This window comes from Capra hircus, chromosome 11, assembly GCF_001704415.2.
Source record: "Capra hircus breed San Clemente chromosome 11, ASM170441v1, whole genome shotgun sequence".
NCBI lineage: Eukaryota > Metazoa > Chordata > Mammalia > Artiodactyla > Bovidae > Capra > Capra hircus.
The window spans coordinates 49129093-49153849 of NC_030818.1; the positions used below are offsets into that span (position 1 = coordinate 49129093).

The 24757-nt window shown below is 48.5% G+C and overlaps 1 protein-coding gene and 1 non-coding gene across 2 annotated transcripts in view; one reads left to right on the forward strand and one right to left on the reverse strand.

Annotated features, from left to right (window-relative positions):
* ELMOD3 (ELMO domain containing 3) overlaps positions 275-24757 on the reverse strand; it is a 33508-nt gene continuing 9025 nt past the window's right edge. The window contains exons 6-13 of the mRNA XM_005686725.3: positions 21802-21870; positions 20759-20850; positions 18752-18875; positions 18410-18532; positions 13308-13438; positions 2019-2095; positions 1631-1758; positions 275-1157 (exon numbers count right to left, since the gene is read on the reverse strand). Coding sequence (XP_005686782.2) covers positions 955-1157; positions 1631-1758; positions 2019-2095; positions 13308-13438; positions 18410-18532; positions 18752-18875; positions 20759-20850; positions 21802-21870 — 947 coding nt within the window. The 3' untranslated portion in view covers positions 275-954. The remainder of the gene's footprint in view (positions 1158-1630; positions 1759-2018; positions 2096-13307; positions 13439-18409; positions 18533-18751; positions 18876-20758; positions 20851-21801; positions 21871-24757) is intronic.
* Positions 7613-7685, forward strand: TRNAG-CCC. Its single transcript has one exon. It is a non-coding gene; the product is annotated as a tRNA-Gly (tRNA).

Here is a 24757-nt window from a genome sequence, read left to right on the forward strand (position 1 = left end):
TGTGTGGATGCCTCATAACAGCCACCCTTAAGAACAGCCAGGGCCACCTCGGCCAGTGGCTACAGTGTGCAGTCTCTGGGTCTGTAAGGGCAGCCGGTGAGGCTGGACGGCCTGTGAACTCGGCAGGAGTGTGGCCAGGGCACAGTGGCCTTCTCTCCCGGGGCCTGTGACCGGTGCCGACAACAACCGGCTAGAGTGCCTGGCTCTAATGGGGAACTCCGGGATAACGGCCACAGGACGGTGCAAAGTGTGTCTGGAAGAAAAACACTTGAGATCCTAAACCTAGAATTATTTTATTCAAAAACTGCTGGTGTGTGAATTTCCTCCTTCCTTCAACCAGGCCAGAAAACCGGCCCTGATGGGACTTGTGTAGCCTCCATGGGGGGAGCCCAGCTGCGGGCCTGGTTCCCTATGGGTGGGAGGAGGCATGGGGAGAGATGAGGGTGGGGCGGGCGCCGGACCAGAAAAGGCATGCACTGACTCACACCGCCCCCTGTCGGCTGCTGTCGCAACTACCCTCTCCCTTCACATTCTAAATTCTCAGCCCCGGTCTGGTCCTTGTCCTGTGGACCCCAGGACCTGAAAGACCCACTGCCAGGTTCTGGCGCTTCTACTTGGGAGCATCTTTGATAGGGGACTGTGTGGAACATGCATATTGGTTCTCCCACCTGATGACCCATTCGCTGTCACTGATATTACCTGGAATCCGACTATGGAAGCTGTCGCCCAACTAGTAATACAGCAAAGCTCTCCTCGCCCTGAAAGCAGGGCTCCAGAGAGGGAGTCTAATCTGATAGCTTGATGTCTCAAGCAGGTGAGGGCCCTTGGCTCCACCCACAAGGCCCAGGGGCTTCCTACATCCCTTCCACTAGGACCGGAAGGGGCGAGGCCCAGCCAGGGTCCGCCCTCTGAAAGCCCCGCCAAGGCTTCCTGGCCGGTGGCCACCGGGGTTGGTCAGATCAGCCATGTGCCTTCGGACGAGTGTGATGGCAGGTCACACACGCCTATGAAAGTGAGATCCTTGGAGTGAGGGGCTTGTGGCCCAGAGCACTTCTGTGTCCCCAACAGGGAGGCCTGTCCCTTTGACACTCCAGCCAAGTAGATCTCCAGGGTTTTGAGCAGCCGTCTAGGGCTCTTCTTGGCCGACATCTCCAAATCTGGAACAGAGAGGATTGGGGAACAGAAGGCTGGGGGAGGGGGCTCTGGGATGCACAACCCAGAGGTTCTGGAGAGAAGGGGGAAGAAGTTTTCTAAGACGGAGAGCTCATCACAGAGGGGAACCAAGACACCAGACTCGGGTACAGGGGCCACACACTCTACCCTGTCCGGGACAATCTCAATTTTGAATAGTCAGTCTAACTGAGCCAAAGTTGGGCCCATCTTTTGATTCAGAAAATACGGTCACCAGAGGTGTTTGGCCAGAATGGGAGGAGAGCGGCAGGCTCCCAAGGGTGGGGTGATGGAGACTTGGGATGATGGAGACTTGGGGAAGCTGAAACTTGAGAAGGTATGAATGGGGGTTGGGGGGAAGGGAAGCTGGCCAAAACCAGTCGAGCAACCACCCTGGGGTCCCTGAACCCAGGGACACTAGGAGTGCAGGAGCTAGGCACCCCGAGAAGAGCACACACACCCTTGAGGACAAAGCCTGAGTCTGAGATGGTCTTGTGCTGTGTCCTCCAGACGTGCGCCAGGCGGAGGAAGGTGGCGGCATAGAAGCTGTTCACCACAGGGATCACTTTCTGCTGCCGGTTACACTCCCTGCAGGACAAGGATGGGCACCTGCTCAGCAGTGGACAGACACCTGAGGGCAAGCCCTTCCCGGGGCAGACTTCACATCTGAGGTCAGGGTTTAGGAGGAGGGATGGGTTGGGAGGCTGGTGCAGGGGTAGTCTCTCCAGGTTCCCCAGAGCCAGAAAGTTTGGAAGAGAACTGGGGGGATAAGATGGTGGGGGGATGAGGTGGTGGGGTGAGGGAACCAGGCTCTGACAGCCAGGGCAGTGAGCAGCGTGAGGACTCACCTGGAAAGACACTCTTCTCTTAAGGCCTGGATGGCGATACGCGTGATATTCACAGACATCAAACAGAAGGGGAATTGCTGGAATGGACGGGGTACCAGGTCAGTGGCATTCCAGACTCTCACCTTCTGTGCTTCCTGTTGCCCATAATCTAGTCTGGCCCTTGGGAGATGACAACAATCACAGCCAGAGGCAAACAGCTGGCATCACTGATGCTTACACTTAATCTTCACTATAATATTCCCATTTTACAGATGAGGAAACTGAGGGCTAATGACCTTAAGTAACTTTCCTAAGGCACTGAACCAGGATTCCTACTGAGGTCAATGCACTCCAAAGCTGGTGCACAAACCTCTGTGCTAGTTCTCAGCCTCTTCAACATCCCACCCCACCAGCTCTCCTTGGCCTTCATCAGACCCGTCCTGTGTGCTGCCTGTGGACCACATCACCCCCTGGGGCTGGACGGACACAGGAGGGGTGAGGTGCAGTTATCTAACCAATTCTGTAGGTTCTTAAAATCATTTCTCCCTTCTGTACGCTTCCGGTTATTTGACTGCTCATAAGCTCTTCACCCAAAAGCTGACAAAGTACAAGTAGGCAGAGAGTGAGCCTTGACTTGGGGTGCACCCCAACTCTTGGTAACACAGAGGCCTGAGAATGGGCTGTGCAGGTCACACTCCTGAGAGGGGCATCCGGGGCCCACCAGAGTGCTTCACCAAAAAGGGCCTCAGAATCCTCCGTGGAGTCCACATGAATGCTGTATTTTCAGAGTGGCCACTTGCTATTCTTTTATAAAGGATTAAACAACTAATTGTATTTATTTATTCTATTTTTGGCTCTGCCAGGTCTTCACTGCTGTGTGGGCTTTTCTCTAGTGAACATGTGGGGGCCACGCTCTGGTTGCAGTGCATGGGCTCCTCATTGCAGTGGCTTCTCTTACTGACGAGCATGGTGCTCTAGGCATGCAGGCTTCAGCAGCTGCAGCACATGCGCTCAACTGTTGCAGCTCCTGGGCTCTAGAGCACAGGCTTATAGCTGTGCTGCACAGGCTTAGCTGGTGCACAGCATACGGGATCTTCCTGGACCAGGGATCGAACCTGCATCTCTTTCATTGGCCGGTGGATTCTTTACCACTGAGCCACCAGGGATGCCCCTTTCCTATTCTTTAACAAAAACCCAACCAAATGAAAAGGGGCTTTTCCCAGAGGATTTGCAAATATTACATGTTAGTTTCCACTGTAGTACCCACACAAGGACGTTGGCCGAGAGCAACATGTAGACCAGTGTGTCTCTTAGTTTAGAATGAGAACCAAAATCTACATATTCCATCTGCTTCCCCCCAAAAGAAAATCTGTTACATTATGAAGTAGAACCATGCTGTCCAGTACAACAGCAAATAGCCACATGAAGCTACTGAAATGTTAATTAGTTGAAAATTAAGTAAAATTAAAAATTCAACTCTTTAGTCAAAGTAGCCATATTTCAAGTGCTCAACAGCTACACGTGTTTAGGAGCTGCTACACTGGACAGTGCAGACAGAATATTTCCTTCACTTCAGGAAGTTCTGGTGGACACACTGAACTGTAGAGGGTCATCAGGCTCCACAAGGATTTTTCTCAGGGTCTTCCATGACACCTGGATTCCAGACCTTGGCCTGGCCATCTGTGAGCTGTGTGTCCTCAGGAAGGCCACCGAAACTCCATGAGACTCGGCTCTCCTCTCAAACCCAACAAGGAAATAAACATTGAGTGCTGGGGCTTCCCCGAAGGCTTAGTGGTAAAGAATCTGCCAGTCGATGCAGGGGACATGGGTTCCATCCCTGATCTGGGAAGATCCCACATGCTATGCAGCAACCAAGCCTGAGCACCACAAATACTGAGCCTGCACTCTAGAGCCTGGGAGCCACACTACTGAAGCCTGTGCCTAGAGCCCGCGTTCCACAGGCGTGTGCACTTAGCCACCCAGCGGTGTCCTGCTCTGCGACTCTATGCACTGCAGCCCACCAGGCTCTTCTGTCCATGGATTCTCCACGTAACAATACTGGAGTGGACTACCATTTCCTTCTCCAAGGATCTTCCTGACCCAGGGATCGAACCTGGGTCTCCTACATTGCAGGCGGATTCTTCATCATCTGAGCCACCAGGGAAGCCCCACAGCAAGAAGCCTGCACACCACTAGAGAGGAGCCCTACTTGCGGCAACTACAGAAAAGCGCTCGTGGCTATGAAGACCCAGCACAGCCAAAAATAAACAAATAAATTAAAAAAAAAATACACCGAGTGCTGTGCAGAAAATAGTGAGCAAAGCAGACCTGTGGCTGCCCTCCTTAGAAAAGCATGCTTCGAAGGCTGGCATCTGGGAACCTGGATTTTGAGAAGCTTCCCACCACTCCCCCAGGCTGACTCACGGTACCTAAGCTGTTTGTGCAAACCATATGGTTTATGCTGAACACCTGCTTTCCATCTGATTCTGGAATTCTGGTACATGCTACACAGATGGTGGGCTTCCCAGGTGGTGCTAGTGGTAAAGAACCCACCTGCCAGTACAGGAGACATAAAAGATGCAGGTTTGATCCCTGGCTTGGAAAGATCCCCTGGAGCAGGAAATGGCTACCCACTCCAGTATTCTTGCCTAGAGAATTCCGTGGACAGAGGAGCCTGGTGGGCTATTGTTCGTGGGGTCACAAACAGTCGGACATGACTGAAGCAACTTCACACACACACACACACACACACACACACAGATGGTGCCTGCACGACCAGCCACACACACACACACACACACACCGACCACACCACACACACACACACACACACACAGATGGTGCCTGCACGACCAGCCCCCCCCCCCACACACACACACAGATGGTGCCTGCATGACCAGCCCCCAGTAGAAACCTCAGATACTGAATCACTAGTGAGGATCTGAGAGGGTAACAGGCAGGAAGGCCACAGGTCTCCAAATGGAGGAAATAGGCTTCAAGTATCAGACATTTTTTTCTCTCTCTCTTAAGCGGCAGGAGGAAACAAACTATAAGTGTCAGATTTTTTTCCCTTCCCTTTAATTTTCCCCCAAATTAAAAGGTTTCTATTAAAATTCTGTGTTGCCATGACGACAGCTGGTTCCACCTGAATTTTTCTCAAACCTTGAGCTAATGCATTTTTCTTATGGAAATGTTTTTCTTAAGCTATGTTAATGAACTGTGTATTTACCCTAGACTGTCTTTCTTCAGGTCAGTTCCACTTATGACTCAGAACCCATAAGGGTTCAACTTACCAGTATGTTCTCCTAATCTATGTTAATGAAACTATATATTTACCTGGAAACCTGCCTTTCTTCAAGATCAGTTGAAGACTGATCAAGATCAATGGATCTTCAAGATCAAGATCAATTTCTTCATGTCTTCTTCATGTCGATGGCCCAGGATGACTCGCCTTGTGCCAGTGTTATTGCAAAATGCATGTTGTGGGTGGGGGGCCTAGTGCCACTCTAAGTTTTGAGACATTTCCTTTCTCTAATTAGCAGCTTGCTGATAGGTATATAACATACTGCTAAAGGCTAGCAGAGGGGCGCTTTTTCTGCCCCCTTCTGATGTCTATGTCAGAAACTTTCTCTATCTCTTTAATACGTTAATAAAACTTTACTACACAAAAGCTCTGAGCGATCAAGCCTTGTCACTAGCCGCAGATTGAATTCCTCTCCTTCGGAGGCTAAGAATCCCCGCATCTTTCACGGCTCAGCAACAACCTTTCAGACCCTAGTTGGCAACATTCCACGTGTTGGCCAGTTTGATGCTGCTGGCAGTCCCTGCATCCTATGTGCCTCCACGGGGAGGGGAAGCTCCTCCTGTGTCTGGTGTCCGATGGATTTTGCCCACACACTTCTTCCCTCTGCTGATCTTGCTTTTGCCGCAGTTAATCACAGCTGAGAGAACGACGATAGGCCAAATCCTGGGAGTCTGCTCAGTGAACCAATGAACCTGGGGACCCCGACACGAGGGCCATGCTGGGTGGAGTCAATTTGTTAGCCATTACACAAACTCTCTGAGACAGCTTTTATGATCCACAGGCTACATTTTCTACTAGCCCACAACCTGCCTCGCAGAGCTGCTCTGAGCAGTCATTTAGATCACACAAGCAAAATGCTAAGGGCAGCGCTGGCCTGAGGAGGTGCTAACAAATGTTCATAATTACCCATAGCTGAGGTCAGCAGCGGTGCATCTGTACATTCAGGTACTGACTACTTAATTATCACAATACTTGTGTAATATCATGCCTCCCCTTGATTTCTTTCAGTCTAAAAATAAATATGGGAATGAGAACAGGTAGCAACATAATTAACACAGGATCTGAACTTAGCATTCATTCACTCTTGGGAACATTCTTTTTTTTTTCCAAAGTGCTTTATTTTATACAGTATCTTTTTTTTTTTTTTTCCTGGCTGTGTGGCTTGTGGGACCTTAGTTCCCCAACTAGGGTTTGAACACAGCCCCCACCCCCACAGTGAAAGCACTAGTCCTAACCACTGGACCACCAGGGAGTTCCATCGGGAACATTCTTTTAAAAATTTACTAAAAAGCCATGAAAAACTGGAATTCAGAGCAAAATATCTCCTTTCCTTCAGCAGTTCCCTTGGACCTGAAAAGTGTGGCTTTAAGCTAAAATATTACACTGAGGCGGTGTTTTGCGAACTGACTAAAAGAACAGCAGAGGGAATCAGACCTGGACACTTCTGAGTCTTCATTTGAAATTTCATTTCTCTTCATGCCTCACCTCTGAACCCTGAAGCAGGAAGACCAAATCCAGATCGGTTGGTTTTTTTTTGTTGGCAGCTGCTGCCAACACAGCGCCACCCCCTGGAGATTCCAGTTCAGTAGTTCCGTGGAGGGAGGGGCCTGGGCACCTGCATTCCCTCAGCTGACTGTGAGGTGGGCTGCTGAGATCCCCACTGTAAGGAGCACACTGCTGGGCGAGCTGTCAGGAGACAGGGGTCCTCACGCCAGTTTCACCACTTCCTAATTGTCCCACTTTGTGTAGACACATTTCACCTCTCTGATTCTCACGTTCCTTCACTGAGAAATGAAGATTTCCAAGGATCATCTCTGCCCAACCTCTTGGCAGGCTCATCATGTTGATGGAATAAAATAACAGATGGAAATGGCATGGAAGATGATACCAGTTGTTGACTGTGAGTAAGTATTATGGTGAGCTGCTTCTCTGCCTGCCAGCCATCAGCCCGATGTACCCTGAATCTCGCCATCTGAACTGTAGTACTCCTCTCCTCAGGACAGCATGGATCACATGCTTCCATGGAGTCCCAGGGTCCCCCAGCATTTGTAGTGTCTGGCCAATTCCTCTTTAGCAAGATGTATCACAGGAACCTGAAGCCTCAGCTCTCTCCTTAGGGAACTATGCTGTGCTCAGTTGCTTCAGTCATGTCCAACTCTTGGTGACTCTATGGACTGTAGCCTGCCAGGCTCCTCTGTCCATCGGATTCTCCAGGCAAGAATACTGGAGTGGGTTGCCATTTCCCCCTCCAGGGGAATCTTCTGACCTAGGGATCGAACCCATGTCTCTTTAAGTCTCCTGTATTGGGATTTCCCTGGTGGCCCAGTGGTTAAGACTCTGCACTCCCAATGCAGGGGACCCAAGTTTGATTCTTGGTCAGGGAACTAGATCCCACATACCTCAACTAAGAATTTGCATGCCACAACTAAGACCCCATGCAGCCAATTAAAGAATACATAAATATTTTTTTTAAAAAGTCTCCTGTATAGGCAGGCAGGTTCTTTACTACTAGCGCCACCTTGTGGCTAACTGTATTTGGCTTTAGGGTAAGTTCTTCCAAAACTGAATGTTGAGCCCTTTAACTAATGCACCTTCTTTCCCCCCAGATATTTATCAGCTGTAGTTTCAGCCTCTGAATTAGGTCTCTGGTTTTTTTTACTCTTGGCAGTCAAAGGTCTATCAAAAGTCAGTCCAAAGTTAGCTGTTACTGTGGCTGCCTATGTGCCTCCTGGAAAACTGTTATTTTCAAGGTTCATAAGGGCTTGAAGTGAAGTTTTAAGACACTGAAGGACTTAAGAGTTCAAAGAACTATAAAGGTGGAAGGGACCTTAGGATCATTTAGGCCAAATCTCTTATTTCATAAAAGAGCAAACTGATACCCAGAGAGGGTAAGTGCATTTGTGCTAAGTCGTTCAGTCGTGTCTGACTCTGTGCGACCTTATAGACTGTAGCCTGCTGGGCTCCTCTGTCCATGGGATTCTCCGGGCAAGAATACTGGAGTGGGGTGCCATGCCCTCCTCTAGGGGATCTTCCAGACCAAGCAATTGAACTTGAGTCTCTTACATCTCCTACATTGGCAGGTGGGTTCTTTACCACTAGTGCCACTCAGGAAGCCCATAGGTGACTTGCCTCAAATCACAGCTAAGTAATCATACCACAGGTGGAACTAGGATCTAGGTTCCTGACACCTACACTTGCCCTCTTATTATTTTAAGCTGCTGTTCCTTTTATTGTCTGGCATGCATATTGTGGAGTAAATATAAATTCACTATAAGTTGCACAAAGGCCAGTGGGCGAAGGGATGATGAACAGGTTAGTCAAAGTGGTCAGGCTGGTCCATGCCCAGATGGAGTACCCAGGGCTTCCTCTCGCGTCCTGCTCTTCCCTCAGCCTGGCATGTTCTTCCCTTGGATATCCAGGGATCTGTCCCCCCCACCTCTAGTCAAGCCTGTCCTTGAAAACAAACGAGGGATGCTGAACTGGCAATAACCCTCTAGCCTGGCTTCCCTGTTTCTACAGGAAGGTCTTACAAGAGAGCCTCAATACCCCACCAGAAGGGAGGCACCGAGCTCCAAGATGATTTCTAGGAAATACTCATGAACGGTGGGACCTTGGGCAAGCCGTTTTCCCTCTCTGGGTCTCTCTCTGCTGCCTCTACAACCAGAGGCTAGTCCATATTTGCTAAGCTGCCCCTCAACCTTCGGGACACCTTTTCTTTTTTAATTATTTTTATTTTTGGCGGCACTGGTTGCTGGGCACGAGCTTTCTCTAGATGTGGAGAGCAGGGGCTACTCTCTAGTTGAGGTGCACAGGCCTCTCATTGTGGTGGCTTCTCTTGTTGGGGAGCACAGGCTCGAGAGCTCAGGCTTTAGCACTTGCTTAGTTGCCCCGTGGCTTAAGGGATCTTCCCAGACCAGGAATTGAACCCATGTCCCCAGCACTGGCAGGCAGATTCTTAACCACTGGACCACCAAGGAAGTTCTGGAACTCATGATGAAGCAGCATCGCTGCAGGAGATTGCACTGTTTCATAAGCTAACTGATCTGGTTCTTAAACTTGACCGAGACATTACCTCCCTGCATCGTGAAGACCACGGAACACACCCACATTCTCAACTTGTGGGTCCTGATCTATCTCAGAACCAGATCCTCATGAAGTACCCTCTTCCTCCTCCAGTGTCTCCTGGAAGAGACAGGCGAATGTGAAGTCATCAGATGTAATGAGTGTTTCTTCCTCAAAAGGTAACAGAGATATTCAGTGAACATCAGAAATGAGAAAACTGCCCACATGACAGGAAATGTGTGATTGTTTGTTTTTGCGGTCCAGGTGGCGCTAGCGGTAAAGAACCCACCTGCCAATGCAGGAGACATAAGAGATAAGGGTTTGATCCCTGGGTCAGGAAGATCCCCCGCAGGAGGAAATGGCAAACCACTCTAGCATTCTTGCCTAGAGAATCCCATGGACAGAGGAGCCTGGCAGGCTACAGTCCATGAGGCCGTAAAGAGTCAGACACGACTGAGTGACTAAACACACACAAGAAGTTTTAGATTCAAATGGATCTACTTTACTTCACCATGGCTGTATATCTATGTGTATGACGCTGTGTGTGTGTGTGTGCACGCTTGTGCAAGTTACACATACAATTTTGAAAACATAATTATGTATTACATATGTAAATATTATCCATAAGATATATATAAAAATGTATTTTTACTCACGGAAATAAAACGTTACTATGATAACTAACGCTCCTTGAGTGACTAATGTGCTTAGCACTTTATACAGGGTTGGAATTATTTTATACAGGGTTGGGATTATTTTCTCATGTTGCAAAGGAAGAAGCTGAGGTTCTGAGAATTAAGTAATAATGACCAACAACATGGTTACTGGGGCAGTCTGCAGCACAGGCCGACCTGCCCAGGCTCTAAGACACAGCGATCTGATGAAAATGCTGCGAGTCTCAGCTTTAGTTACTCATTCTCAGCTCCTCTCTCTCAAGTGGCATTACACCCCACTTCCTGTTCTCTGTGAAGTGCACTGGCGGCTGGGCGGGTCCACTTACCCCTGGCGACCATTCCTAACAGAGTCGAGGGAATCAGTGACATATACATGTCTCCTAAGCTCTGGCCGCTGAGAGGGCCTAGAAGCAGGGAGATTGTAATGGCAGTCTGAACACCAGCATTCAGATCTTGGTTTTCAGATCCCATTCTCCAGCTAAAGAACAAAAGCTCCGTGAAGAAGTGTTTGGTTTCAGGGCTGGGAATCACACAGAGAAAATAATAATACGTGAGCTGAGGGTGTCTTCTCGGATCTAGAAAGTAGAAAAGTGCTCAAAAAAGGACAGGGCATGTGCAAAGGGCACAGGTACCAACCTGAAAGAGCTCTTAAAGTGGGCATGGCTGGAGCAATTTGAGCAACAAAACACATAATACATAATGACAGTACTGGATTATAACCTATAGATACAATAAATATCTGATATAAAAAGTACCTGAATAAATAAATAGCACAGATACCTCTTTCTTACAGAAGAATTCCAACTAATAAATGTAAGGGGAATGAGGGAAACAGAAAATCACCATTTGAACCAAGTCTGAGGAAAAAGAGGATATTTATATAGTTTCAAGGTATCATCCTCCAAGACAGTGATTAATTATGGTGGCTCAAATGGTAAAGAATCTGCCTGCAATGCAGAAGACCCAGGTTCAATCCCTGGGTTGGGAAGATCCCTTGGAGAAGGGATCTTCTACCCACCCTAGTACTCTTGCCTGGAGAATCCCATGGACAGAGGAGCCTGGTGGGCTATGGTCCATGGAGTTGCAAAGAGTCGGACACAACTGAGTGACTAACACGTTCATGTTCAAAGTATATTCCCCCACGAGTGATTATTTACAAAGGGAAAAATAATGACTTTACAGAGGAGAGACCTGGCTGCTACCACCTTAACCACGTGCTCTGGGTTACCCTCACCAGTAGTAAGACACACTGACACGGGTACTCCCGATGTGAGGGCTGTCACTTGCTAGGGTTCTTGCCCAAAATGTATAACCTCAATCTAAAATTCATATGGCAAATGGAACCCCCGTCCCACACTTGCTCTTTTCCATTTCAGTTGGTTGCCACTCTGGTTTTGCAGCTGCTCAAGCTAAAAAGCACCATTGACTCCTCGCTCTCTTTTTCTTACACCTGCATCCAACCCATTCAAAAATATGCTGGCTGTATTTTCTACACCCTATACACTCAAGATTCTATACCCAGGATCTGATTACTTCCTACCTCCTCTGAAAAATACTCTGGACCAAACCATCAGCTTGATTGTGAAAATCCTCACGGGAGACCACTCTCAACCCACTGGCTGGTAGGATGCATTCAAGAACGTAAGTTGGACCCTGTCACTCCAGGCTGCTCAAAACCCTCATTTGACTCAGAGTAAAAGCCAATGTCCTCATCAGTTCCGACACCATCTGGTCCCTGCTACCCCAGTGCCGCCTTCCCACTGCCGTCCTTGCTCCTTCTGGCCTCCTGCCATTCCCTCCCATGCCAGACACACTCCTTCCTGGAGCCTCTGCTCTCAATGCTTCCTTTGCATGGAATCTTCTTCCTCTAAATACCAGCTTGGCTGACAACCATCCCCCCAACTTCAAGGCATGGTTTAAGTCTCACCCTCTCATGCTGCTGCTGCTGCTAAGTCGCTTCAGTCGTGTCCGACTCTGTGCGACCCCATAGCCAGCAGCCCATCAGGCTCCCCTGTCCCTGGGATTCTCCAGGCAAGAACATTGGAGTGGGTTGCCATTTCCTTCTCCAATGCATGAAAGTGAAAAGTGAAAGTGAAGTCACTGAGTCGTGTCCAACTCTCAGTGACCCCATGGACTGCAGCCCACCAGGCTCCTCCGTCCATGGGATTTTCCAGGCAAGAGTACTGGAGTGGGATGCCATTTCCTTCTCTGCACCCTCTCATTAGAGCTACATTATACCCCATGAAAACTAATCCCAGGACTTCCCTGGTGGTCCAATGGCTAAGAATCTGCCTCCAGTGCAGGGGATGGAAGTGGGTTTGATCCCTGGTTGGGGAACTAAGGTCCCACATGCCACAGGACAACAAAGCCCAAGTGCTGCAAGTACTGAGGCTGCGCTGCAACTAGAGGAAGTGCCCATGCTGCAATGGAGACTCAGTGCAGGCGAAACACCCCAAAGCAGAAACCACTGTAATCCACCCATATTCCCCCAACCTTGCCTACTCAGCACTTAACATTCCCTATTATTTATTTATGTATTAGACTTACTGTCTTGTCCTCCCTGCTAGACGGATCTCATTGACACATCCCAAGCACCAAGAACAATTACTAGCACAGGGAATGCTGAATAAATATCTGCTTAGTAAATGAATGAATTCCAGACCCCATGAATCTGGGACAGACAAATGGCAGGAAACAGGTCAAGTCTGTTGTCTAAAATTGAGGGACTACCACCTTTACTACAGGGGAAAACCCTGAAGAGAGGCCTGGACAGAACCTGAGGGCTACAGGAGCCGCTTCTGAGCTTTCAGAAAGCCCATGTGTGTCACCCGGCCCTGGGAGGCAAAACCTCTCCTCTGGGCACGTAAAGGCTGAATGCGCCCTCCCCCAGGGCCAGGAGAACATGCCAGAGTCAGGAGGGCACTATGCAGAAGCACTGACACCAGGGTTGTGTCCTGTGCTTGTATACATTACTGCATTTAACTTCCCCAACTACATGGCTGAAGTTCCATGATCTCCTCTCTACGGATGAAGAGACCAAGGCTCTGAGCCCCTGAGGCGCTGGCTTGAGACATACACTAATGAGTGGTGGAGCCCAGGTTCCAGCCAGGTCAGGGAGACGGGGGTGCCCATGCCTGTTTGCCTCAGCTGTCCTGAGGGCCCTCAGCAATTGGAGATCCACCTGAGAAGCTGCCCCCTCTACCCAGGACAGCCCTGTGCCCAGGTCCTAGCCCTGCAGCCTTCTCTGCTGGCTTCTCACCAAAGCCCCACCTGGATATGATGACGAGATAGGCGGAGAATCTCCCGGGCCATTAGCAAAGTCTTTGAGTCCATCACCAGGTACAGGAGATGCAGGAGGGCAAGGAAGCCTGCTCCTCTGAGGTCTGTGGCTGGATTTGTTCCTAAGACAGAAACCAAGAGAAAACTGAGAGAGTTTAATGAAACCCTTGGACAACAAGGAGATCAAACCAGACAATCCTAAAGGAAATCAACCCTGAATATTCATTGGAAGGACTGATGCTGAAGCTGAAGTTCCAGTATTTTGGCCACTTGATGTGAAGAGTCGCCTCATTGGAAAAGACCCAGATGTTGGGAAAGATTAAGATAAGAGGAGAACTCTGGGATGACAGAGGATAAGATGGTTGGATGGCATCACTGACTCAATGGACATGAACTTGGGCAAACCTGGGAGATAGTGAAGGACAGGGAAGCCAGGTGTGCTACAGTCCATGGGGTCCCAAAGACTTTGACATAACTGAGTCACTGAACAACAACAATGAAATCCCTGCTCCCTGAGTCAATGACCTTGATCACAGCCCAGGTGGAGAATCTCGACTTCCTCTGACTGACTGCAATGAGGTGGCCCTCAGCTCTGCCAGGGCAGTCAGAGATGTAGGGAAGGGACTTTTATCCTTCCCTGGTGCCAAGGAGCCCACCAGTCTCTATGGGATGTCAGGGGAGGTGACATGTAACAGCAATGAGGTGCCCCTGCCCCTCCCAGCCAGTGGTATTAGTGGAGGCTCAGTGGGATACTTGGATTTCTATTCCCAACTGGTAATAATGAGGTGATATCACCTTTCCCCCACTGCCCAGTGTCAGAGGAGGCCTGCTACAATAGAAGATTTAAAGAAGATCCATAGTGTCCTTATATACTACCCCAAATGTCTAGGACAAAATAAAAAAATCACTCATTATACCAAGAACTAGGAAAATCTCAACTTGAATGACAAAAGACAATTAATAGACAGCAACATTGCTGGGGGAAGGTTGGGGGAAGGGACAGAGTTTGGGATGGTCATGTACACACTGCTATATTTAAAATGGATAACCAACCAGGACTTACTATATACCACAGGGAACTCTGCTCAATATTATGTGGCAGCCTGGATGGGAAGAGAGTTTGGGGGAGAATGGATACGTGTATATGTATGGCTAAGTCCCTTTCCTGTTCATCTGAAACTATCACAACATTGTTAATTGGCTATACCCCAATACAAAATAAAAGGCTGCACAGCAAGGGGGAAGCAAGATTACAGTCAGAATGAAGGCTGCCAATCAGGATAGGGAGACTACCCTCGCTATCTGGCTGGGCCCAGCATAGTCAGTCATGTCCAATTCTTTAGGACTGCACGGACTATACAGTCCATGGCATTCTTCAGGCCAGAATACTGGAATGGGTAGCTGTTCCCTTCTCCAGGGGATCTTCCCAAGCCTGTGATCAATTCCAGGTCTCCCACATTGCAGGTGGATTCTTTACCAGCTGAGCCACCAGGGAAGCCCAAGAATACTGGAGTGGGTTGCCTATCCCTTCTCCAGTGGATCTTCCCAACCCAGGAGTCGAACCGGGGTCTCCTACATTGCAGGCAGATTCTTTACCAGCTGAGCTACCAGGGAGGCTAGTAAAGTAATGCTCAAAATTCTCCAAGCCAGGCTTCTGCAATATGTGAACTGTAAACTTCCAGATGTTCAAGCTGGTTTTAGAAAAGGCAGAGGAACCAGAGATCAAATTGCCAACATCTGCTGGATCATCAAAAAAGCAAGAGAGTTCAAGAAAAATATCTATTTCTGCTTTACTGACTATGCCAAAGCCTTTGACTGTGTGGATCACAATAAACTGTGGAAAATTCTGAAGGAGACGGGAATACCAGACCACCTGACCTGCCTCTTGAGAAACCTGTATGCAGGTCAGGAAGCAACAGTTAGAACTGGACATGGCACAACAGACTGGTTCCAAAAAGGAAAAGGAGTATGTCAAGGCTGTATATTGTCACCCTGCTTATTTAACTTCTATACAGAGTACATCATGAGAAATGCTGGGCTGGAAGAAGCACAAGCCGGAATCAAGACTGCCAGGGGAAATATCAGATATGCAGATGACACCACCCTTATGGCAGGAAGTGAAGAAGAACTAAAGAGCCTCTTGATGAAAGTGAAAGAGGAGAGTGAAAAGGTTGGCTTAAAGTTCAACATTCAGAAAACGAAGATCATGGCATCTGGTCCCATCACTTATAGGTGGGGAAACAATGGAAACAGTGTCAGACTTTATTTTTTGGGGCTCCAAAATCACTGCAGATGGTGACTGCAGCCATGAAATTAAAAGACGCTTACTCCTTGGAAGGAAAGTTATGATCAACCTAGACAGCATATTGAAAAGCAGAGACATTACTTTGCCAACAAAGGTCTGTCTAGTCAAGGCTATGTTTTTTCCAATAGTCATGTATGGATGTGAGAGTTGGACTATAAAGAAAGTTGAGTGCAGAAGAATTGATGCTTTTGAACTGTGGTGTTGGAGAAGGCTCTTGAGAGTCCCTTGGACTGCAAGGAAATCCAACCAGTGCATTCTAAAGGAGATCAGTCCTGGGTGTTCATTGGAAGGACTGATGTTGAAGCTGAAACTCCAATACTTTGGCCACCTGATGTGAAGGGCTGATTCATTTGAAAAGACCCTGATGCTGGGAAAGATTGAGGGCAGGAGGAGAAGGGGACGACAGAGGATGAGATGGTTGGATGGCATCACCGACTCAATGGACATGAGTTTGGGTTAACTCCAGAAGTTGGTGATGGACAGGGAGGCCTGGCGTGCTGTGGTTCATGGGGTCACAAAGAGTTGGACATGACTGAACTACTGAACTGAACTGAACTGAATGTCATCAGAAGAATCCTTAAATGTGTGACAGGGAGGTAGAAACACATCATCAGAAAGAGGGATGTGAGGACAGATTCAGCTCTGAGAGATGCTGTGTTCCTGGCTTTGAAGGAGGGGGAATGTGGGAGGCCTCTAGAAGGTGGAAAAGGCAAGGAAATAGATTCTCTCCTGGAGAGTCTAAAAAGGAATACAGCCCTGCTGTGACCTTGATCTTGCCTCAGAGAGACTGTGTCAGACTTCTCAACTACAGAACTAGAAGGTGGTAAATCTGTGGGTCTTTTTTCTTTTTGGGCGGTACTGCACAGCATTTGGGACCTGAGGTTCCCATCCAGGGATCAAATCTGTGGCCCCTGCATTGGAAGCACAGAGCCTTAACTGCTGAGCTGCCAGGGAAGTCCCTCGTATTGTTTTAAGCCACTAAATTTGTGGTAATTTTCTGCAGCAACAATAGAAACCTACAAATGCCTTTGGCATTTGGCGAATGCCTTTTACACAAATGCCTTTGATAAAGGTCTCAGTAAAGAAATATCAGATGTAAAGAACCAAACAGAAACTTCAGGACTGAAAAATATAATAACTAAAATAAAAAACTCATTGGGTGGGCTCAACAGCTGAATAGAGACAACAGAGGAAAGAACCAGTGAACTGGGAGATGGAACAATATAAACAGCTCACTCTGAATAACAGAGAGAAAAAACGAAACAGAATGAGCAGAGTCTTAGAGACCTCTGGGCTGTACAGCTGCTGCTGCTATACAGACATCCCCTTAAAACGAACAGAGCCTCTGGGACTAAGAGGAACGGTAACAGAAGATCTAGCATCTGTGTGGTCGGAATTACACAAGAGAGGAGAATGAGAAGGGCTGGAAAAAGTACTCAGAGCAATAATGGCTGATAATCTACCAACTTTGGCAAAAGGCGTAAACCTACAGATTCAAGAAACTGAGCAAAACCCAAAGAAATCTCCACCAAGACATATCATAGTCAAACTCCTACAAACAAAAGAAAAAGAGTAAGCAAAAAGACCTTGAAAGTAGAGAGAGAAACCACTCCTCATTTACCGAAAAGCAGTAATTCAAGTGCCAGCAGAATTCTCATCAGAAACTATGGAAGCCAAAAGGAAGCAGCCTATTTATTTTCAAGAGATGAAAGAAAAGATCTGTAAACCTGGAATTCTACATTCAGAGAAATGATCCTTCAGGAGTAAAGGGGATATCGAGACATTTTCAGATGAAGGAAAGCTAAGAGGATTTATGCTGGCTGACCTACTTTAGAAAGTGGCTAAAGGAAGTTCCTGAAACAGAAGGAAGTGAAAAAAGAAAGAATCTTAGAGGATCAGAAAGGAAGAAAGAATAAGGGATAGAGTAAACATATGGGTAAATACAACAGAATTTCCTTCTCCTCTTGAGTTATTTAAATTAATGGTTGAAAGAAAAATCATAACACTGATGTGATTCTCCACGTACAAGTCAATTATAGACGAGGGACAGTAAAGGGACTTAAACACACTGTCAAAACCAACAGAGCACAAATAATTGAGTATATAAATTTCCTTTTCAAATCAAGGTGTTTTCCTGTTTTATATAAATGTAATTTTATATATGGTTTAGGAAAAAAACGGACAATTCAAAAACAGGTGAAATTATTTTGTTTCACTGAAAAAGTGAAATAATGTAAAACACAATTTTCATCAACACTAAAAAAAAAAAGAACAAAAAGAAAACACTAGAGGACTTCCCTGGTGGTCCAGTGGCTGAGACTCCAAGCTCCCAATGCAGGGGGCCTGGCTTGGAACCCTGATCAGGGAACAAGATTCCACATACCACAGCTAAAAGTTCCTGTGTGTTGCAAGGAGGACTGATTCCACGTGCTGCAACTAAGAATCTGAGCAACCAAATTAATTAATTAATTAAAAAAAACCCAAAACACTGGATTCTAAATCCTATCACTCCCATGCTTTCCATTCCACTAAGAGTAAATGTTTTACACTGGCCTGCAAGGCCCCGAGTGAACTATTCTTGTCCACTTCTGCCACTGTTTTTTCTCAAAAAAGAGTTACACACATTTCACTTCAGGGCTTTTACATTTGCTGTCCCCTCTTCCTGGAATGCTTTGCCCCAGATATCCCGTCTCATGGTGCTGGGGTAACAGGAAAAGGACTATCTGGGTTCTCATGCTAGTCTTGGAATAAGGAGTCAGGGAGAAGATGAACCATTTCTCTCTCTTACCCTGAAAGCCCAGATCTTCCCAGTGGTCTCCATGGAGGGCACAGTCAAACTTGGAGCCAGTCAGCTTCTTATAGATGGTTTGCAGGACTCGGCCATGCATGGGGTCTTGGCTATCCAGGCCACCTGCCCCAAAACACATCCATGCTCCGCTGGTTTGGCCCTCAGGGGAGGACTGAGTGCTTCCCAGAGAACATACAGCCAAGACAGGCCGAGCCCGGACATCCACACCTGGCCCTCCCCACAACATGCGAGAGCCTCGGTTTAGTCTCGGCCACAGGACGGACAAGCCGCTCTCTCTGCCTGACCACTCACGCAGCACCTGCCTTGCGGCCGTGCACTCACACTGAGCGATGGTCAAGACCAAGTCCCTTTCTTCACGGAGGCCCTGGTGGAGCTTCGGAGGCCCGAAGAGGTAGTGCCGGAGGGCAGCAAGCCCAGTCCTTCGGATGGTGGGCTGGATTCTTTTCTGGGAAGAAAGGTGCAGGAGTGGGCAGGGTCCTGAGTTCATTTGCTTTCATGAACTTACCATGAGGATCAGTACAGGACTGGTCTTGTAGAAACAAATGGTTCCCAACTAACTGGCTGGCCTCTGAGCCAGGGAAACAGGGCAGAAGCTGTAAAGCATCTGCTATTACTAAATCTCCAGGGGACTTCCCTGGCAGTCCAGTGGTTAGAACTTCACCTTCCATTGCAGAGGGTGTGGGTCCTGGTTGGGGTGTTTGAGCCCTAGTTGGACAGCTAAGATCCCACATGCCTCCAAGCCAAAAAACCAAAACATAAAACAGAAGCAATATTGTAACCAATTCAATAAAGATTTTAAAAAATTAGAAAAAATTAATCTCCAGGGACAGGTTCTTCCAGCTCTCAGGTTCTTTATAAGCAGAAAGCGATGTCCCTAAGCCCAGATCTAATCAGCCTGTATTTAGCCTGTATCAGCCTGTATTTAGCCTCTGGGCTTTTCCAGAAATGGCTCTGTCACTGACTTCCAAGGAAGCTAGAGGGGACTGGCTACGGGGACCAGCATCTGATAGATGGACAGATACACAGACGCCAGGCCAAGTCTCCCAGCAGGGCTGCTTCCACCCTTTGTAAGTCTGTGTTTGTCTCTCTGTAAAAGATATATAGTCTAACGGCCCTCTCAACTTCCAGGATAAGACAGACGGTGAGAAGGGGAGTCTAGGGCACTTTCTCGGAGCTGGATACCCCTGAGGGGTAGCTGGTGCCTTCTGTCCACACCACAGCAGCACTGGCTACATCAGCTCCTGCTGACGCCTCCGTGTTCAGAGCCACTACTGCAGGGCTTAGGATACTCTGATTTCAACAGGTTCCAGCTCTCTGGGATCAGTCTGATTCCTATCTTCAGCCTCTCCCTTCGAGCCAGGCTTTAGGTTGAACATTTGAATTCACAGTCCTCTAAACTTACCACTTGGAGAAGGCAATGGCACCCCACTCTGGTACTCTTGCCTGGAAAATCCCATGGACAGAGGAGCCTGGTAGGCTGCAGTCCATGGGGTCACTAAGAGTCGGACATGATAGAGCGACTTCACTTTCACTTTTCACTTTCATGCCTTGGAGAAGGAAATGGCAACCCACTCCAGTGTTCTTGCCTGGAGAATCCCAGGGACGGCGGAGCCTGGTGGGCTGCCATCTATGGGGTCGCAGAGAGTCAGACACGACTAAAGTGACTTAGCAGCAGCAGCAAACTTACCACTAGGCACTCAAGATGTCTGCCAGCTTTTCATTTCCTCAGCACTCTTTTTCCAAACCCACATATTTTTTAAATTCCCAAAGAGCTTCTAGTTCCTCTAGGATATGGAAAAATTTCCTGTATTGGCCATGAATCACTCAGCTCTCTGGACAGACTACCCTGCTTCCTAGCATCTGATTCCAGACCCACCGCCCCCCCCGCCAGCCCCCCGGCGTCCCTAGGACGGGAGAGTGGGGAGCAGCTCCATGGACCCCATAAGACAGGACCACTAGAGCTCTGGGTACACAGTCCCTGAGACTGCATGACATCTGGGTCCTCGGCCACCTGTGATACTGTACCCTGAGATTTCTCAGACAGGAAAGAGCCCTCAACTGGAAGCTTCCCTCTTGCCTGCCCAGTGCCCTATCCTGTGCCTAGTCTCTCAGTCGTGTCCAACTCTTTGCAACTCCATGGACTGTAGCCCACTAGGCTCCTCTGTCCATGTGGATTCTCCAGGCAAGAATACTAGAGTGGGCTGCCATGCCCTTCTCCAGGGGATCTTCCTGTGGCCTATCCTGATGGGGTAGAAACATGGCTTGGGGGAAGAAAGCGCTTTGCTCAAGACCCCCGTGCCACCTCCCCGCCCCGCCCCGGTGTCATACCTTGAAGGAGGAGAGGTCCACTGTCTGGAAATGCTGCAGGGCCTCACTGAAGGAGATGAGCTGCCCCGGCTGGTCCACGCTGGCCCGGCTCCCTGTGGCAAAAGGGAAGACACTCCAGGACTTGTGACAGGAGCCACTCTATCAGCAAACATGTACCAAGGGCCTTCTGGTTGTCACCTCTAAGCCCAGCACAGGCTTCCAGCTGTCAGTGTCAGACACCTACAGCTACAACCAACCCAGTGTCAGAGGGCTGGTGTTATTCACAGGGTGGACTCCCTTTCAGAGCTGGCTGGTGGAGGTGGGCCAGGCCGAGCCCTACATAGTAGAAGCTGATCTGTAGGAGCCCCCAAGTCCACTCATCTGTGAGTGGGGTGCGTCACTGCCTGGAGGAGGTACCCACACAGAAGCTTGTGACAGGTCTGTCTAGGGGCCTTTTCCGGTTTCTACTTTGCCTTCTCATGCCCTGGAGATGAATGATCTCTCCTCCAGCCTTTGTTCCAGGGAATTAACTCATCAACCAGCAATTCAGGTGACAGCTGATACAGCCCCCGTAACGTCTCTCCAGGTGCTCAAGCGGGGCTCAGGCTAGATTTAGGTCTCAGTTCTCCCTTCCCATAGCTCCACCCAAACCTCCCAAAGGAACGAGACACAGTTCTGAAAGCCCCCAGTGCCTTCCAGCAGACAGCTTCAACCTCCATCTCCAGAGATTTCCTTGTACAGTGAACAATCTGCTCAGCCTGATGCAGGGGTCCTGGCTGCCCAGCTCCATCCTTTGCCCGACCTCATCACCCTGCAGAAGCCGACCCTGACCATGGTCCTCCTTGTCTTCTCTCAGACCCCGTGACATTCATCTCCCTTTCCTCCAGAGGTTGGAGGGCATCACCTTTGAACTGGGAAAAGAGGTTTTATTCTATGTCACATATCAAAAATGAGAACACTCAGGAATTCTGTCTTCTAATCCCAAACAGAGCATCAGCCTCGTGGGTGGACAGTGCCTTTAGCAGCAGCAGGCTGTGTGGAGAGGGTGCCATTCCTCTAGTTACCTGTCTCTGGGTGGATGCTGTCCACAGCTTCCCATTCTTCTTGGGCTTGGAGGACTTCTGTACTCACAACTGCAATAGTGAGACAAGGACACCCCCTGAGATCTAGGTATGTCTGGATCACTGTCGTAGCCCCTGGCCTCATCTGCCTATCTTGCCAGACAGTTGCCAAAGTGAGCTTTCAAACAGGCCAGACCTGATGCCAGCCCGCTGCACAGAACCCTCTATGGATTCTTTGTAATTCTCACAATGAAACGCCAACCCCTCCTGGCGCAGCTCCATCTCAGCCTGCAGCCAACTCCAGCACCACCCTCCCCTGGCACCTTCTTCAGCCTCTGGAATCTGCTTTTAGGAGCAGCACCATGAGAGCCCCCAACACCCCGTTCTTGTCACAGTGTGGTAGCTGTCCTGCCCGCTGCACTGGGAGCTACAGGAGGGCAGGGTTCTTGGGGTTCAATGGGTGCACCATGAAAGTTTTTGTTGCTGTTTTTGGCCACACTGCCTGGCATGCGGGATCTTAGTTCCCCAATTACCTGGGATCAAACCTGTGTCCCTTGCAGTGGAAGTATGGCGTCCTAACCACGGGACCACCAGGGAAGTCCTCACAATGAATGTTTGATGAGTGAATGAAAAGCACAATGAAAGGAGGGGGGACAGAAGGAAAACACGGCAGCAGGACAGGCTCTCTATAGTCACTGCACAGCCCTTACCCCGCACCACAGCTGCCACTCTCTGGATCGAATTCCGGTGTCATGGCTGTCACCGGCTTTTCCCCTTTGCTAAGGAGGACACAGGCAAACAGTGGGGAGGATGGGGAGGCTTCTGTTCAAACCAAACTGATGAGCCTTCCAGCCTGGATAGTGTAAGCAAGTCAGGACAGCTCCCCTCTACCTTGCAACCAGGGCTGAGGACTTTCTGTGACAGTGAACTGTTTTGGAAGTACACTTGCGAAAGTGCTTCCCTAGTGGCTCAGACAGCAAAGAATCCACCTGCAATGCAGGAGACCTGGGTTTGATCCCTGCTTTGGGAAGATTCCCTGAAGAAGGGAATGGCAACCCACTCCAGTAGTCTTGCCTGGAGAATCCCATGGATAGAGGAATCTGGTGGGCTACAGTGCATAGGGCGTAGAGTCAGACAGGACTGAGTGACCGATACACACTTGCACAATTAAAGAAAACCCTACCCCAAACTCAAAACACTAATGGATAAGGAGGCTGAGGAGGCTGCTGGGGAGCTGGAGAGGACCACAGTGAAAGCACCCTGTGGAGCCAAATGGCTTGTGAACTTTTTAGCTCCCTCACAAGCTGTGCTTCTTCAGGCAAGTTACTCAACCATCTGTAATCACTTTTGAGATTACTATGAGAACAGAGTCTAGGGGAGTATGTGGCCCAAGGTCACTTGCTTAATACACCTCAGCTAGCATGGCCAACCCAGTTGTGGACTCAGGTCTAGCAGGATTGTGGATGGTGGTAGCAGATGAGATGGATCTGGACTCTAGGACATTCAATCTTGCCAGTCCTTGCCCAGGGCAGTAGATGGTACAACAGGGCTTCCAAACTAGGCAACTTCAACAGAACACAGGATATTCGACCTGGGACCATGAGGAAAATAAAGACTTATGTCCAGCACGCTGGACCCTCGGGAAGTGAGCTACAACGACAAAGGGGTTGAACAAGAAGAGTGGAGCGGCAGCCATGGAAGTTTATCAAGATGATAAGAGTTCCCCCACCCTTCTCCCCTCATCTGCATCCAGCCTCACTGACTCGTTAACCTTCAGATCATCACAATGCAATTAATCTTTTACCCCATGCATCCCTGCCTATAAACACGTTGGTCAAAGGTTGTGAACCAGGAGTAGGAACCTCATGGGCAAGGGCGTGGCAGTTTACTGTGATAGCAGTGCAATTAAGAGGAAGCACACAGTCTCAAGGGGCAACTTCAATCTGGTGCCTGAACTAGAGACTCTACCCATGCAAGAGCATATTGCTCCTTTCCTAGTTCCTTTAGGACTCAAGGAGATGACTCCCACCTCTGCACACAATCCTGACGTAAATACTGTTTTCCCCACATGAACAGAAAAGCATGGAGCCAAAACCCAAATCTCTAGGAAGACAGTTCACGTTAGTATGGCTCTTTATCATTTTTCCTTGTGTCAATTACCTCCTTTACTTAAGCCCTTTTCTCTTTATTCACAGAGTAAACGGCACTGCTGATTTAGTCAGCCTATTAATTTAAATTAGCTGAGTGCAGTCTGGAAAAAAAATGTAATTGTTCCAACACTTATGTGCCCATACTCGGTCATATCCAACTCTTTGTGACCTCAAGGACTGTAGCCTGCCAGGCTCCTCTGTCCATGGAACTTTCCAGGAAAAAATACTGGAGTGGGTTGCCATTTCCTCCTCTGGGGAATCTTTCTGACCCAGGGATCGAAACTCAGTGTCGCAAGTCTCCTGCATTGACAGGCGAATTCTTTACCACTTTACCACCTGGAAAGTCCAGTGTAATTGTTTAATATGATCAAAAATATCTGGCACATAACTGCCAGTTGTACTGAAACAGAAGATATTTTGGTATTTGAGGCAACATCTCTAATCAATATTAGGTTTGTCAACACGTGGTAAAGACAAAATTCAATTAAAAGAAACTTTTTAGGGACTTCCCTGGCCATTATAGTGACTGAGACTTTGTCTTCCAACAGAAAGGGTGTGGGTTGGATCCCTGGTTGGGGAGCCAAGATTCCACATGCCTGAAGCCCCAAAAAATCAAAAACATAAAACCGAAGCAATGTTGTAACAAATTTAATATCCACATGGTAGGGCAGGGGAGGGAGGTTCAAAAGGGAGGCGATATATGTATACTTGTGAATGACTCATGTTGTTTCTGGCAGAAACCAACACAATACTATAAAGTAATAATTCTCCAATTAAAAATAAAATTTAAAAATTGGTTCTCTTTAAGA